The sequence below is a fragment of the Schistocerca serialis genome, chromosome 2, assembly GCF_023864345.2.
Source record: "Schistocerca serialis cubense isolate TAMUIC-IGC-003099 chromosome 2, iqSchSeri2.2, whole genome shotgun sequence".
Lineage (NCBI taxonomy): Eukaryota > Metazoa > Arthropoda > Insecta > Orthoptera > Acrididae > Schistocerca > Schistocerca serialis.
In genome coordinates, this window is record NC_064639.1 from 48026145 (window position 1) to 48040754 (window position 14610).

General features: G+C 42.2%; 1 protein-coding gene across 1 annotated transcript in view; it reads left to right on the plus strand.

The window, feature by feature from the left end:
* LOC126455431 (odorant receptor Or2-like) overlaps window positions 1-14610 on the plus strand; it is a 107100-nt gene that overhangs the window by 40167 nt on the left and 52323 nt on the right. Inside the window, exon 4 of the mRNA XM_050091180.1 lies at window positions 2183-2338. Within this exon, the coding sequence (XP_049947137.1) occupies window positions 2183-2338 (156 nt within the window). The remainder of the gene's footprint in view (window positions 1-2182; window positions 2339-14610) is intronic.

Here is a 14610-nt window from a genome sequence, read left to right on the forward strand (position 1 = left end):
CCCACCAATATACAAAATAAAATCTCAGCTTACCAAAAATTCTCCGGCAGGAGGAAAGCGCTTTCTGGTCTCCTCCTTCATAAAATTATTTAAAGAAGAAAGCAAACCCACGGACTTTGGACAATTCACAAAAAATTGTCACATTCACAACTTAGGTAACTGAGAATCTAGGGCAAAATAGAAGCGCACTTTGCTACTATTATAATCAGAAGATAACGAAGTTCAGCCACGTCGTAATATTCTGGCCACACTTCAATGGTTCTGTGTAACAGTGTTCTATTGAACAATGCTATCTCATCTAGTCTCAACTTTAGTGAGCAGTCGACTGTTCACTCCCAGAGTATTCGGTTTTAATATGCTGTCGAAAAAACTATTAACACGTAGTAACATACGTGAAACTATAGTGGGGCTCTAATTCTTAACGACAAAATTAAAATACATCAACCAGTTGGCGCTGCAAAAACGTTACATTGTGAGCCCCTCAGGACCTAAAAAAGGTAATAGCATACACTTAACTTTTCAGAATCCTGCCGTAGGGAAAATTCATCGTCCAAATGACATTACAAGTTATCTCAAGGTCCTGAGAAAAAGTGGCAGTCTCTACCAAAAACTTCCAATAGAGCATAATTTTCGCACTGAAAAAACAATAGTACAAGGGAAGAACGTTTTGAACGAATACACAACACTAGGCAAGAAAACAACGTTTGGAGGAGTAATAAATTTCACAAAGACATTTACTTAATGAAAACGTACTATATCCTCTGTTATCCAAGAACATCTGCTTCTTAAGCCACTCGTCCTTTCTTCTCTCTCTCTCTCTCTCTCTCTCTCTCTCTCTCTCTCTCTCTCTCTATCCGTCTCGCTCTCTCCCTCTCTCTGTGTTTCTCGCTCTCTCTCTCCCTTTCTCCCTCTGACACCAACATACACACACACACACACACACACACACACACACACACCTCCTGAACTCTTAACATTCAAAGTTATAATCACAGTAGACAGAATTTTGTGGTTGACGACGTGTGATACCGGATGAGAATAAAGTGGAAAATCCAGAACTTGCAACGTCATTACTCTCGGAAAAAAGTTAACAAATAATAACTCTTTAAGCAAAATCTTCACACTACCTTGCAGATGACGTGCTATCAAATCATAAAAGCAAACGAACCTGTACGATGGCATCTTTGTAATCAATGTAGTTGCAGGAGAGGCATCAGAACAAAATACACATGTTAAATTTTTTAGACCTAAAACAGAATGCCAACCTACTCTGTAATATTTTACAAAAATAAATGAGACTAACTGAGGATGATGGATAGGCGTCAAAACATGTGTGGATAAAGAACATAAAAATAAATATATTGTGTTTTGAGGAAGGTGGGTTTTTAAAAATCCGAGTGTACATTGTAGACACTAAAAAAATACGTCAATAGGAGGCTCCAGTCCCAGCAACATTATCGTTAGCCATTGCTAGCTACTATGTCTGCAACACTTCAGTCAGGCCATGTTGCTCCTATGTGTTTCCTCATGTGAACACCATCCAAAGCATTGTCACCTCGGTCTCTTTGCATCACATCCAGCTGGGTAATGGCTCAACGACTTAATAGGAGGACTCTGCCCACCGAGCAGAGCACCTGCACTAAATCTTCACACTTTCCTAGAAAACCGAAAAGAATTGCTCAGAATGAGACACCTGTAAATGGGTACGCACTTTGAAAATTTCGTATGCTTTCCTATTTGAACAATTATTTTTTGATCTCTGAGGGACGCTATTGGCTGCCAAAACACTGAACACTCTCAGATCACTTCCTCCACGACCGGCCACCTACAGCCAGAAGGGTTTCTGCCAGATCGCCTGCTTCCGCTGTCAACACCAAACTGTTTTCACACGTTTTGTGGCAGACATCCTGAGGAGCAGAACGCAGACGTTCTCGTTGAACAATTCCTCCTTCTACTAATAACACTTCTCTGGAGAGTGCTGTTTCCTCCCAGCTTCTCACAAGTTAATTTCCAACAGTTGCCGGAAAATATCTGCTCCACGAAAAAAGTCGCTAAACTCTAAGCCAACTCAGTAGCCTCCGATCGCAAACCACTTTACGCAGATTGCAAAAAGACTGACCCACCTCCAGCAGTCTGGACAAATCTCAGAGGGTGCGCTCCACCGTGTTGCTGTTGTTGTCAGGGCGAGGCGCTGTCTGAGGCAGCGTACAGCAGCCACTGGGTCGGCGCCGGTACTGGATTCCAGAGGGCGCTGTGCATCGTGATGGCGCGCGCCCACAAGCCGCTGCTCATCACGGCGGGACACCTCTACCCCGTCAACACGGCGGCCTTCGTAGCGGTCAGTCCAGTTTCTCTAGACCTGTCGCTGTCGTTGTTCTGTTTAACGCCTTAACCCAAGAAGCAAAGCTCATGCGGGCTACATCAAATATGGTGCGAGAACTGGTGGGCTACACAGTTCACTCACATTAATTTGCGAACCTTCACACTCCTGAACAACCACCTTTTCCAGTCCGGGCCGCTGTGAAACGTGAAGCAAGAAAGTAAGCCAGGTTCTGGAAGAGACTGAAGAGGATGTGGAGCCATGTCGACTCCAGCACCGCTGCCACCTGCACTAGGTATCTCAATAGGGGATCCAAGGTGCGAATAGCTCAGTCGAGATGGTTCCACACCCTCGATTGGGTTTCAGTCCGGGGACTTTGGGAGCTCCTAGGACCATGCACATAGTCCGCGAGCTGTGTGACACGTTGCATTGTCCTGCTGATAGATGCCATTATGCCGAGGCCCATATGCAGCAACGTTGACTGAACGATCGTTGAAGAAACACTGTTGATATCACCTCGGTTCACCCGGGGTGTCAGATGCTCAACCGTAGTCCGTTTATTTTCCCTTACACATCTCTTCAGCTCTCGTTCGTCCCTGTAATCTAACGCTCGTGGTTCACCACAGTTGCCTCGGTGCCAGTTCTGGATAATGCAGTTTTGCCACGCACACGTACAGTTTACAAACGTAGGCGTTTCGGAATTGTTTCCACGCTTGGCCCGAAAGCCAATGAACATACCTTTTCGGGCGTCAGAGAAATTGTTCTGTTTCCACGTTGCGACAACAACTGCACTTCTTCCGACAATCTTTATATACTTTCCACTGCTAGTGCTGCCAGTTGCCGTCTGAGAGTGGTCACTGCGCGTTGATGTCGAATATAGACTGTTATAACATTAACGTGACTGGAACGTGTATTTAATTGCAGATTGTAGTGGTTAATAAAAAAGAAAAAGAGAAGAAAAGAAAAGGTTGAAAATGTGGGAAGAAATGGTAATAAAAAGGGGGTTTTAAAATCGTTAATGACCGTGAGAAAGGGAAAGAATGAAATGCAAATCGGACTTCGTATTACAGAAAAGTTATCGGACTTCGTGATTCGGAAAAGCTATTGTTGGGGTGGTCCTTTTGGCGTTTCTGAGCAAAAGTCAAACCAATTTCCACTACAAAAATTATTTGAAAAAGAACAGAGAATAACAAAATGTGATTAACTGGGGGAAATGGCGCAGATAAGAGTTCATCCTTTACCATGTTAACATGTCTTCTCTTGTGCGGCGTCCAGGTCGTTCTTCAAAAATCTCCTGCTTCATTTCTGCGTGAAAAGACATAGCTGCTCGGAAATCTTGCAATAAATTTTCATTGTCCAGGAATTACTAATGTATACAAACTTAAACCGTCTTGGTGTTGAATGCAATATATTTTACGTTGCTGCTTTCAACCTCCAAATTTCATACAAACTTTCACAACACGTCTGCACATCAATGAGTTTTTTCGTCTTAATCCGACCAAGACTAGCTAATAAGTTTTTACGTCTGAATTAAGCTTCGGCTCTCGAGAGACAAAAAACGGATAGAAAACAATAAAATTACAATTTTAGTATTTTCTCTGCCGTCGAGCGCTCATACCGCTGCGACGGTATAACGTATATCTGAAGGAACGAGTGTAGCGCGGCGAAATTCAAAGTCCCGCTACAAGATACTTAACTACTTGTGAGTGGCAGCCCTCTCACCTTGGTGATGACGGAGGCACATCATGGCACAACAGTTAGCATTCATACGAAAACAGTGGGGCAGCGATCACTATCTAATAATTCTAATTTACGTGCCGTATGGTTTCCCAAAAGCAATAAAAATTAACGCTGGGATGCGTCCTTTCCAATCTTTTTTTTCTAGTCTCTCTTGTTAATTTTTATCCTGTGTGTGTGTGTGTGTGTGTGTGTGTGTGTGTGTGTGTGTGTGTGTGTGCGTGTCTGGGTGCGTGTGTAATCGAACAGATCTCACACATAAACATTCCGTAAATATGAATGTACATCTGTCACTGTGATAGCTAGCCTCCAGAGGTAATACGCTGGTGCTGTGGCTTAATAGTGTTTTTGACGAACACTGTCTTACTGAAATGTAACGACTTATGCTAGTGTAAACACTGGCACCTAGAAAGGCATCTACCGTTATAAAGGTGTGGTTCAGTAGAATAACGCTAGAAAACAAGTATTTCTATCCGTTGCTTCGCTGTCGAAAGGGACCAACCATTTGCTGTGCAATAGTCAAGTAAAAGCAAAAGAACCGCCTCGCTTCGAATTCTGTGACTGCAGAAAAGTACTGCCAGAAATTTTTAAAAGAAAATCGAATTTAGGCTGCTGCAGAGCATCCAAGAGAAGGTCATGAATGCTCTGAAAGGGCTCAAAAAATTCACTTAAGATTGTCGCATTATACACACCATTTTCGTTGCTTGTTGCCACGGGTAGGTGTATACTTGCAACGCAAATGTAATTCACTCGTATTGTAGGTGAGCTGACAAAAGTGTAATATCAATGTATGAAGATGATCATTTTATTTGAAATAGTCTCAGTTGTCCCGATTACTGTCTACGTGCAGTGTTCAGAACCGCAATGACTGTTAACTTTTAATCACGTCACGGATTTTGATGATGTAATTATTGTAGTTGGATAAATTAAATTTCAAAAGTACAGTTTTTGATGTCCGTAAAATCAATTTTTGCTGCTCTCTCGGGTAAGAATATGGTTACGAATCTGTCAGACTGCCTGCAATCAGCTGTTATAGTCAACAAGGCTGTGACTGAAATATCTCTACAAATTATTGTTTCTACGTACTGTGAATCACAAGATTTGGTACATAGGATATCCGCATCTGAGATGCATGATAATTAATTTAGAGAGATCTGATTCAGTTGTACTAATATTTATTCAAACCACGACCTGTTTCGGGATTTTCAAATCCCATCTTCAGGTGTATGAAATTATTTTATTTGGAAACACACAACACGCGTTCGGGCCTATCAGTGCAATAGCTCCAGTCACTGCATGTTGATGGAAACTGTACGCCGCCGGGCAGCCGCACGGTAGGAACACCAAGCACTACTTGGATCACAAAATTCATGCAATTTTTTTTTCATCTTTTATTTTCACCTCGTGATAGATTGGCGGTCTGTTGAAGGACTTGGTTCGTATCAGCCAAACAGCCCAACAGGCTGGGAGAGGGGCCGAGGGGACCCCAACTGTAAATGATTTCCAGGTGCGGCATTCGTGTGATGGCCAAAGGAAACCCACGGGAACCTCATCAGACAGGACAATGGTGTCCACTGTCCCACATCAAAATTAAAATTTTGGATGTGTACTGTATGATTATGGTCATAGGCCCTGTCGCAGTGGTAACACCGGTCCCTGTCGGCTCACCGAAGTTAAGTGCCGTCCGGCGTGGCTGACACTTGAATGGGTGACCGTCCGGTCTGCAGAGCGCTGCTGGCGAGCAGGGTGCGTGCGAGAAGCAGCGGGTGTGGTCACGAAATCTAACAGCGGTCGGTAGAGCGGTGTTCTGACCACACGCCCCTTCATATCCGTATCCTGTGCCGCTTATAGGCTGAGGATGACACGGCGGTTGGTCAGTACCCTTAGCGTCTTTCGGACGGAGTTTAGTTTATTGTGTGAGTATACCAACTAACCCTAGTGCCTTGTGCCACCTTTGTCTTCCTTCAACGTCGAAAGTACTCAGCTTGGTGAGTTTTTCAGAAATACTACCTGCCATGACGCGGCGTTTAATGTTCCACAGCTGAAAAAGCTGCAAGGACACAAAAAAAGATGCCCATGACGACAGTGTGTAGGGATATATAACTGTGTTATACATGTTTCCTGAGTTAATTTCGTTGTTTGTAACGAGTAAATGAAGAAAAATCCCTGCAAGGAACGTCTGTTTTGTACAGTCAGATCAAATGACTGTGAGCACTATGGGACTTAACTTCTGAGGTCATCAGTCGCGTAGAACTTAGAACTACTTAAACCTAACTAACCTAAGGACATCACACACATCCATGCCCAATGCAGGATTCGAACGTGCGACCGTAGCGGTCGCGCGGTTCCAGACTGTAGCACCTAGAATGGCTCGGTCACCCCGGCCGGCTCTGTACAGTCATTTTGAGTTCAAAAATCTTGCTACGAAGTGCGGTCTAGCACAAAGTTCCAGAAACGAAAGTACGAAAATAAGCACAGTTTGGACTAATCCCGTCACACTTAAAGTACACACTCTTTCTCTAGTAGTGCTATTAACATCTGAAATGACGACATGTTATCGAAAGAAGCGCACATTTTATCAGTTTATAGAAACATACGCTGTATAATACTTTTCAATGCTCGCTCAAGTATCGAGCAACTCTTCCCATTTAAAACTCTTGGGAGTTCACTTTCACGACTGCACAGTATGCCACCCAGAATTTATTATTCTACGAAAAAAGTCTAATTTTCCACAAAAAACTCGAAATTTCCATGGACGTCATCTTCGGCTTTTACATATAAATACAGTTCTTCAAAAAACAGTTATTGCCAACTTTCAGAAGAATGATTAGAGGTCTGGGCTAAATGATCGCACACACGAAGGCTGACCACCGATTCGACAAGACTCATGCACGAAAGTCTTCTCCCGGTACCAAAGAGCGCGAAAGATCTCTGATTCTTCGAATAACGTAATAGTCAATCAGGATCCTATTTAGATTCACTTAACCCCGTAATCTCCGTCTGTCGAGCAGCCTCACTTGCGAAATAATTTTACCAAACTGATACATATATATGAAGATGGTATCTGTCCAGATACCATCTTCGCCATTTGATCATCTTCTTCTGCGCGGATGCACAAACAGTGCCCGAACTCTTACGGGAATCGGCAAAAAGCCGCGAGCAATGAGTAAAATGGGCACGGATACTATGTATATAGTGAGGGACAATAAGTTGGGAATGTGGGTCTTACGGAAGAGCGTCGAGCGTCTGCCGTGTAAGCAGGAGATCAGGAGATCACGGGTTCGAGTCCCGGTAATTTCAAACTGATACCTTCCAAAAAGCAAATAAAATCGAATTAGCCCCATCTATGCCGTCTGAGGGACCGAAGTAAATATTATATTATTGAAGTACCGAACTCTGGCTATTTTACATTTATCATCTTCCCCATGTGTGTGACTGACATTTAGTTTTAACAGTTTCAACCCCATGTGTGTGACTGACATTTAGTTTTAACAGTTTCAACGACTCATACTTCACATACCTGCTACATTGACGCGCTTATTCACTCAGACGACAAAACCAACGAAAATGATGTCATTTAATATGTAATACTTGCAGTCCGCAAAACCGTTTCCTATTGCGATGTTTCATGGCGTATGACAAGGAAGCTTCTATCAAATTCGTTGCTGGCGATGTATATTGGTACGCCTCACACCCCCTGCGATTCTCAGTTTTTCTTTAATGATTTACATAAAATGGCATGGAATGTTAAAAATGACATGGGAAGCTACATTTTTGCGTTCTATAGAATCAGAAATAAAGAACTAAACAAAATGTCTATCCTCCAGACTTTGCAACTCTACAAACTAAACAAGCCATTAAACAAGAAAATTCTTGGTTTCTCGACAATGGGTTGGGTTGTTTGGGGTAGGAGAGGAGACAGCGAGGTCATCGGTCTCATCGGATTAGAGAAGGACGGGGAAGGAAGTCGGTCGTGCCCTTTCAAAGGAACCATCCCGGCATTTGCCTGGAGCGATTTAGGGAAATCACGGAAAACCCAAAACCGGATGGCCGGACGCGGGATTGAACCGTCGTCCTCCCGAATGCGAGTCCAGTGTCTAACCACTGCGCCACCTCGCTTGGTTTCTCGACAATGAATTGTTTAAAATGAGCAATCTACTAGGGTATGCAGTTCAGAATTGTTCAGAGTAGGTGGTGGCAGCGGCGGTGGTGGGGTAGTAATCGTTTAAAAATAATGTACACGTGTTGCACATTAAATGTGACGAAGTTCGAGGAAACTAAAAGAATTATAAGAAACTAAACAAGCCGGGGATCGAAACCAAAACCTTCTGATCCCAATGCCCAGGACAAGTGGCCAGGTTGAAAGTGGGATGAAAGTAGATCCACGCTCTCATTGAACTCTCCTTCGTAACGTACTGGGAAGTGCTGATACTTACATAGTAATGGATACAGCTATGAAAGCGAAGCCGCACACCAAAGCGATAAACTAGTGGAAAGCATGAGGCGCGGGCATTAATAGCGAGTCAACAGACAGAAAAACATTTAATGACATTTTGGTCATCAACGACAGAGCCTAACATAGTTTTTGGAACAGGTCTAAGTATTTTGGGTAAACAAGTGTGAATTGTAATATTAATTTTTGTAACTAGGGTATGTGAGCATTTGTGAAGCTTGAATCAAGTGTCCATGCGGGTCGCGGTTCTCAGCCGTACGCACCTACCAGCAAACAACCGAATCCAAAAACATCAACTAACGTTAAAAGCCTCTTAAGAGGGTACTTTTTCTGCTCATTAGCAAACAAAATTCTTACAGAGAGAGCAGTATTTTAAGATGTCTAACTTTCAGAATTAATGAGATTTTCACTCTGCAGCAAGCAGATTAGAAGTGTGTGCCGGACCGAGACTCTAACTCGAAACCTTTGGCTTTTGCGGGCAGGTGCTGTACGATCTGGGGTACCCAAACACGACTCACGGCCCTGTGTCCTTAATTTTTGTTGATAACTGTGAAATCGGCCTTCAGCCAAGTAGAGTTGGCCATTTACCTCTTACCTCAGGGACGAAGGGGTAAGTAGCGCGACAACTTCGTGGTTAGAAGATATGAGAGAGAGGGAATCTTTTTTTGTTTGTCTTGCACCGTTGAAAATTCTCGGGCCGGCGTGACTCGTTCCAATAAACTGCTACGGTGCAAATTTCAAATGGAAGTAAGGTGGACTCGTGAATGCGCATTACACAGATGGTCATCTTCCCATGTATAGGCGTGGACAAAACGAGCGTGACCCTCGCCTTCCCGTTATGCTGATCCGCACAGCTTTAAAGTCTTCCACACAGCATAACAGGCAAGGCGACGAAGTGCTACCAACATTCTATGCACAGGAGTGGGATTGAAAAACTATCCGAACTTTGTCAGACTGTTTTCAATCGTGTGTAATTCGATATTAATACTGATTAGTGTGTTAAACATAACACGTAAATATAAGATATATATGAAAGAAGAAGAGCTAATTAGTAGGCACTGTACTAATAAAAATGAATTTCAGCTTATCCAGATAATATAACTGTTTTAGTAAGACGAAATACCCCAGATCGTTACGAATTAGCAAAATATTATGAGCATTCGGCTGCAAAACGGTCTGTGTCAAAGATCAGACCAGTCATACCGGTTTCCTTGTGCTGACCTACCATGAAAGTGTGCAAATTTACCAGTGCGTGAAGATTCATAACGAAATTCAGTTAAAAATCATTCAGTACCACACTTCAGTCAATTCAATTATTGACAGAAGCGGAAAAAGTAGGCAGTACACAGTATTAAATTCTACAAGAGTTTCATATTGACATCCACAGGGCGCCAGTACAGAATAAAGGTACCAATAAAACGTATTGGAGAAGCAAGAATTTCTTAAAATTGCTTTACTGATACTCTATCTGCCTCCATCGAGATTAGAACCGAAAACAAAACCAGACCTCCCTTGCAGTAGCAAAGGACTTTCACTATGGTACCAGACAACCCAGGGAAACAGCCCTCTATTATTACCTCAGACATGAATAAGCCGGCAATTTCCCAATGAAAATGACAAAATGATCTACAGTTTCTGTTGCATACAGCTTTCTGGACTCAAAAACATGAATTTTCTACCTTTACGTCACCGCTTATGTGACAATCATTAGAAATGTTTATCAAAATAACGAAATACTGTTATTAGCGAGTAAGTTTAGCATGATAATTCTGCGCCACCGCAGGAAACAAACGGCTACGTAACTGCCAAACGTATTTTACAATGTTTCAAATTCTCCATTAGACTCACCACATCCAGAACACGTTCATTAGCCGAAGTGTTTCTTAAGCTAGCTAGCAACGGGAATGCGCGCACTTTTAAAACGCTGTGACATTAATACTGGGATTCGAATTACCACGTGTATAGGCAAATGGATTTTATTTGCATTCCTGTAAACGTGATTTGGATCGAAAGCATAGCTACGATTAGTATGCTGATGTATCGACTGAACATTTCGAATAAAGCGTAGGGGGAATTATTTAAGCGGCCCTCTTCTTCAGCAATCATCGTAGCTATTTTCGTTGTTAGGATTTCACCTAAATCGGTAAGAATGGAACCCTACTAGTCTCACATTCTTGACCGTCTACTGCGTTAAATTGGTACTGAAATAAAGTTTCATGCTTGGACCAATAACAATAAATTTTTAAATACTTGTTATGGTACTGCAGCATCTGCCAGCGTCTTCAGAAGTGGATATCTCATACGACTTTCCTAGGGTGCTTATAAGTGGATATTGCAGACGACTTCGAACAAAATTAGAATGTAGTTTCGTAAAAGTTCCATGATCAAACGATCTGAGTTGCTGGCGAATACAGTTTATCCTCACTAGACAATATATATTATCATTATACATGAGGTGAAAAGGATTTCGCCGGGTGCGGTGGCCGAGCCGTTCTAGGAGCTTCAGTCACGAACCGCGCAGCTGCTTCAGTCGCAGGTTGGAATCCTACCTCGGGCATGGATGTGTGTGATGTCCTTAGGTTAGGTAGGTTTAAGTAGTTCTAGGTCTAGGGGACTCATGACCTAAGCAGTTTCGTCGCATAGTTCTTAGAAACATTTTTTTACCTTTCGCTTTAATTTTCTTTACATAAACGGCCGTAACTTTAGAGTGCGCTGGCACAGAAGCTCACTTTTTTACACCACCAAGGGACCGTATGCCGCAGGAAGTGCGATACATTTCCGCTTATTATGTCTACCCGTACTCGAGGTAAACGGGTTTTTAAGGGTTGGGTAGACAGATAGACGGTCAGGGATGTAAGACTAGTGGGGTTCCATTTTTACCGATTTAGGTGACAAAATCCTAACAACGAAAATAGCCACGACTGTTACTGAAGAAGAGCGCCGAATAAATAATTCTCCCTACTCTTTATTCGAAATGTTCTACTTGCAGTCGATACATCAGCATACTAATTGTAGCTATGCTTTCAATCCAAATCACGTTTACAGAAATGCAAATAAAATCTATTTCCCTATACACGTGGTAATTCAGATCCCAGTATTAATTGCACAGCGTTTTAAAAGTGCGCGCATTCCCGTTGCTAGCTAGCTTAAGAAACACTTCGGCTAATGAACGTGTTCTGGCTGTGGTGAGTCTAATGGAGAATTTGAAACATTATAAAATACGTTTGGCAGTTATGTAGCCATTTGTTTCCTGCGGTGGCGTAGAATTATCATGCTAAACTTACTCGCTAGTAACTATTTTGTTATTTCGTTAAACATCCCGAATGAAACTTCCTGGCAGATTAAAACTGTGTGCCGGACAAAGACTCGAACTCGGGACCTTTGGCTTTCGCGGGCAAGTGCTCTACCATCTGGGCTACCCAAGCATGACTCACGCCCCGTCCTCACAGCTTTACTTCTGCCAGTACCTCGCTCCTCTTCGCAGTAGAGCGTCTGTAAAGTTTGGAAGGTAGGAGACGAGGTACTGGCAGTTTCATATCAGCGCACACTCCGCTGCAGAGTGAAAATCTCATTCTAGAAACATTCCGAATGAGTGTCACATAAGCGGTGACGTAAAGGTAGAAAATTCATGTTTTTGAGTCCAGAAAGCTCTATGCATCAGAAACTGCAGATCATTTTGCCATTTTCATTGCGAAATTGCCGGCTTATTCATGTCTGGGGTAATAATAGAGGGCTGTTTGCCTGGGCTTTCTGCTAGAGTAGTGAAAGGTGTTTGCTACTGCAAGGGAGGTCTGGTTTGTTTTCGGTTCTAATCTCGATGGAGGCACATAGAATAGCAGTAAAGCAATTTTATGAAATTATCACTCCCCAATAGTTTTATTGCTACCTTTATACTATACTGGTGCCCTGTGGATGTCAAATGAAACTCTTGTAGAATTTCATACAGTGTACTGCCTACTTTTTCCGCTTCTGTCAATAATTGAATTGACTTAAGTGTGGTACTGAATGATTTTTAACTGAATTTCGTTATGAATCTTCACGCACTGGTAAATTTGCACACTTTCATGGTAGGTCAACACAAGGAAACCGGTATGACTGGTCTGAACTTTGACACAGACCGTTTCGCAGCCGAATGCTCATAATATTTTGCTAATTCGTAACGATCTGGGGTATTTCGTCTTACTAAAACAGTTATATTATCTGGATAAGCTGAAATTCATTTTTATTAGTACAACGCATACTAATTAGCGTTTCTTCTTTCATTTATATCTTCTATTTACGTGTTGTGGTTCAAATGGTTCAAATGGCTCTGAGCACTATGGGACGTAACATCTGTGGTCATCAGTCCCCTAGAACTTAGAACTACTTAAACCTAACTAACCAAAGGACATCACACACATCCATGCCCGAGGCAGGATTCGAACCTGCGACCGTAGCGGTCACGCGGTTCCAGACTGAAGCGCCTAGAACCGCACGGCCACACCGGCCGGCTACGTGTTCTGTTTAACACACTAATCAGCATTAATATAGTCTTACACATGATTGAAAACAGTCTGACAAAGTTGGGATAGTTTTTCAATCTCACGCCTGTGCATAGTATGTTGGTAGCACTTAGTCGCCTTGCCTGTTATGTTGTGTGGCAGACTTTAACGCTGTGCGGATCAGCATAACGAAAAGGCGAGGGGTTCGCTCGTTTTGTCCACGACTGTACATTTTTGTAGCAAGGAGTATGAAATTAAGATAAGGCTGTTGTAATATAACACAATGAGCTGAAGAAAAATTACATTCAAATTTTTTAGTAAGCACTTGTGATCGGATATCACTCTGCATGTTATTTATTATTATTATTATTGTTATTATTATTACTATTATTCTGCATAATTCATATAAATGTAAATATGATTATCATTATTAATCCATTAATCATCCGCTCACAAAGACAACACAGGAACACTTCGTCAGGCAACTACAGTGTCACAACTTTGGTGACGCTGAGGATGGCAGGAATCTGAAATAAGGAGCAATCGACACGAAGTCTTCCGAATGGTGCTGACTTTTGACAGTCAGTACTCGGGGGGTGTGGGGGGGGGGCGACAGTGGCCAATTTTTTACGCCATTATTGTAGCCAAAACGTACTAATTTATGTAAGTTAACAATTAATGATACCGCTGCTGCCCCATAATGTCAGTATTAAACATAATTCATTGTAGTTGGCTCTTGAGCAAAAACGTTTGACGACCACTGACTTAAACAGCTACATTATATTTAAAAACAGTAGGCTCTGTGACACACACGTTAACATATTGTCGATATTATCTTCCTACCACCGTCATTTAAACAGTTTCTTTATTTGAATACAGTGTACTAGCGCAACTAGGCTTTTGCAGTAGTTCTGGTATAGCATAGGACTGGCGATTGTTTCACTTTATTTAAACAATTTCTTGTTTGTTCTACACATACAGTTTGAGAAGTGCAGTGGGACTACCAGTACCACGAAGTCAGGTTTGTTTTTCACTTTACTGAAACAATTCATCTCGTATTCTCACACGCAACGATTCTGGAATTTAAGTACTTTGGGTGACAGTGAACTACGGATAACAGTTTAGCGCTTGGATAAGCAATAAACACACCACAAGCACGTGGAAAGTGTACCGATAACAGAGTTCTCCTATATGATGGCCATGCAGCTACTGCTACAGGCCATAAGTTATCATACGGCAGTTCTGGGCATACATGTGACGAAGCAGTAATTTAGAATTTAAACAATTACGGCAGATCTAGCCTTACATCACACACATGGCGATAGTTAGGAAGGCCATCACCAGTACGATAAAGCGAATGTCTATGCTTTGTTGTCGGAGAGACACACTGTTAAATCTTAACAAATTGTTCGCTATGTGTGAAGTATTGTGTCGGATATTTATGCTGCTGAGTAAAACGAAACTTATTCCTTGTGCAGTAGCTCAAATTTTATGCAACATCCTTATCATTTTGACATATAATGAGATGCATAAATCGAGAGGTAATGATTTGAAATCGACTGGATGGCTACTCAACTACACCTCAAAAACACATAGAAATGAAGCTTCTATATGCCTCA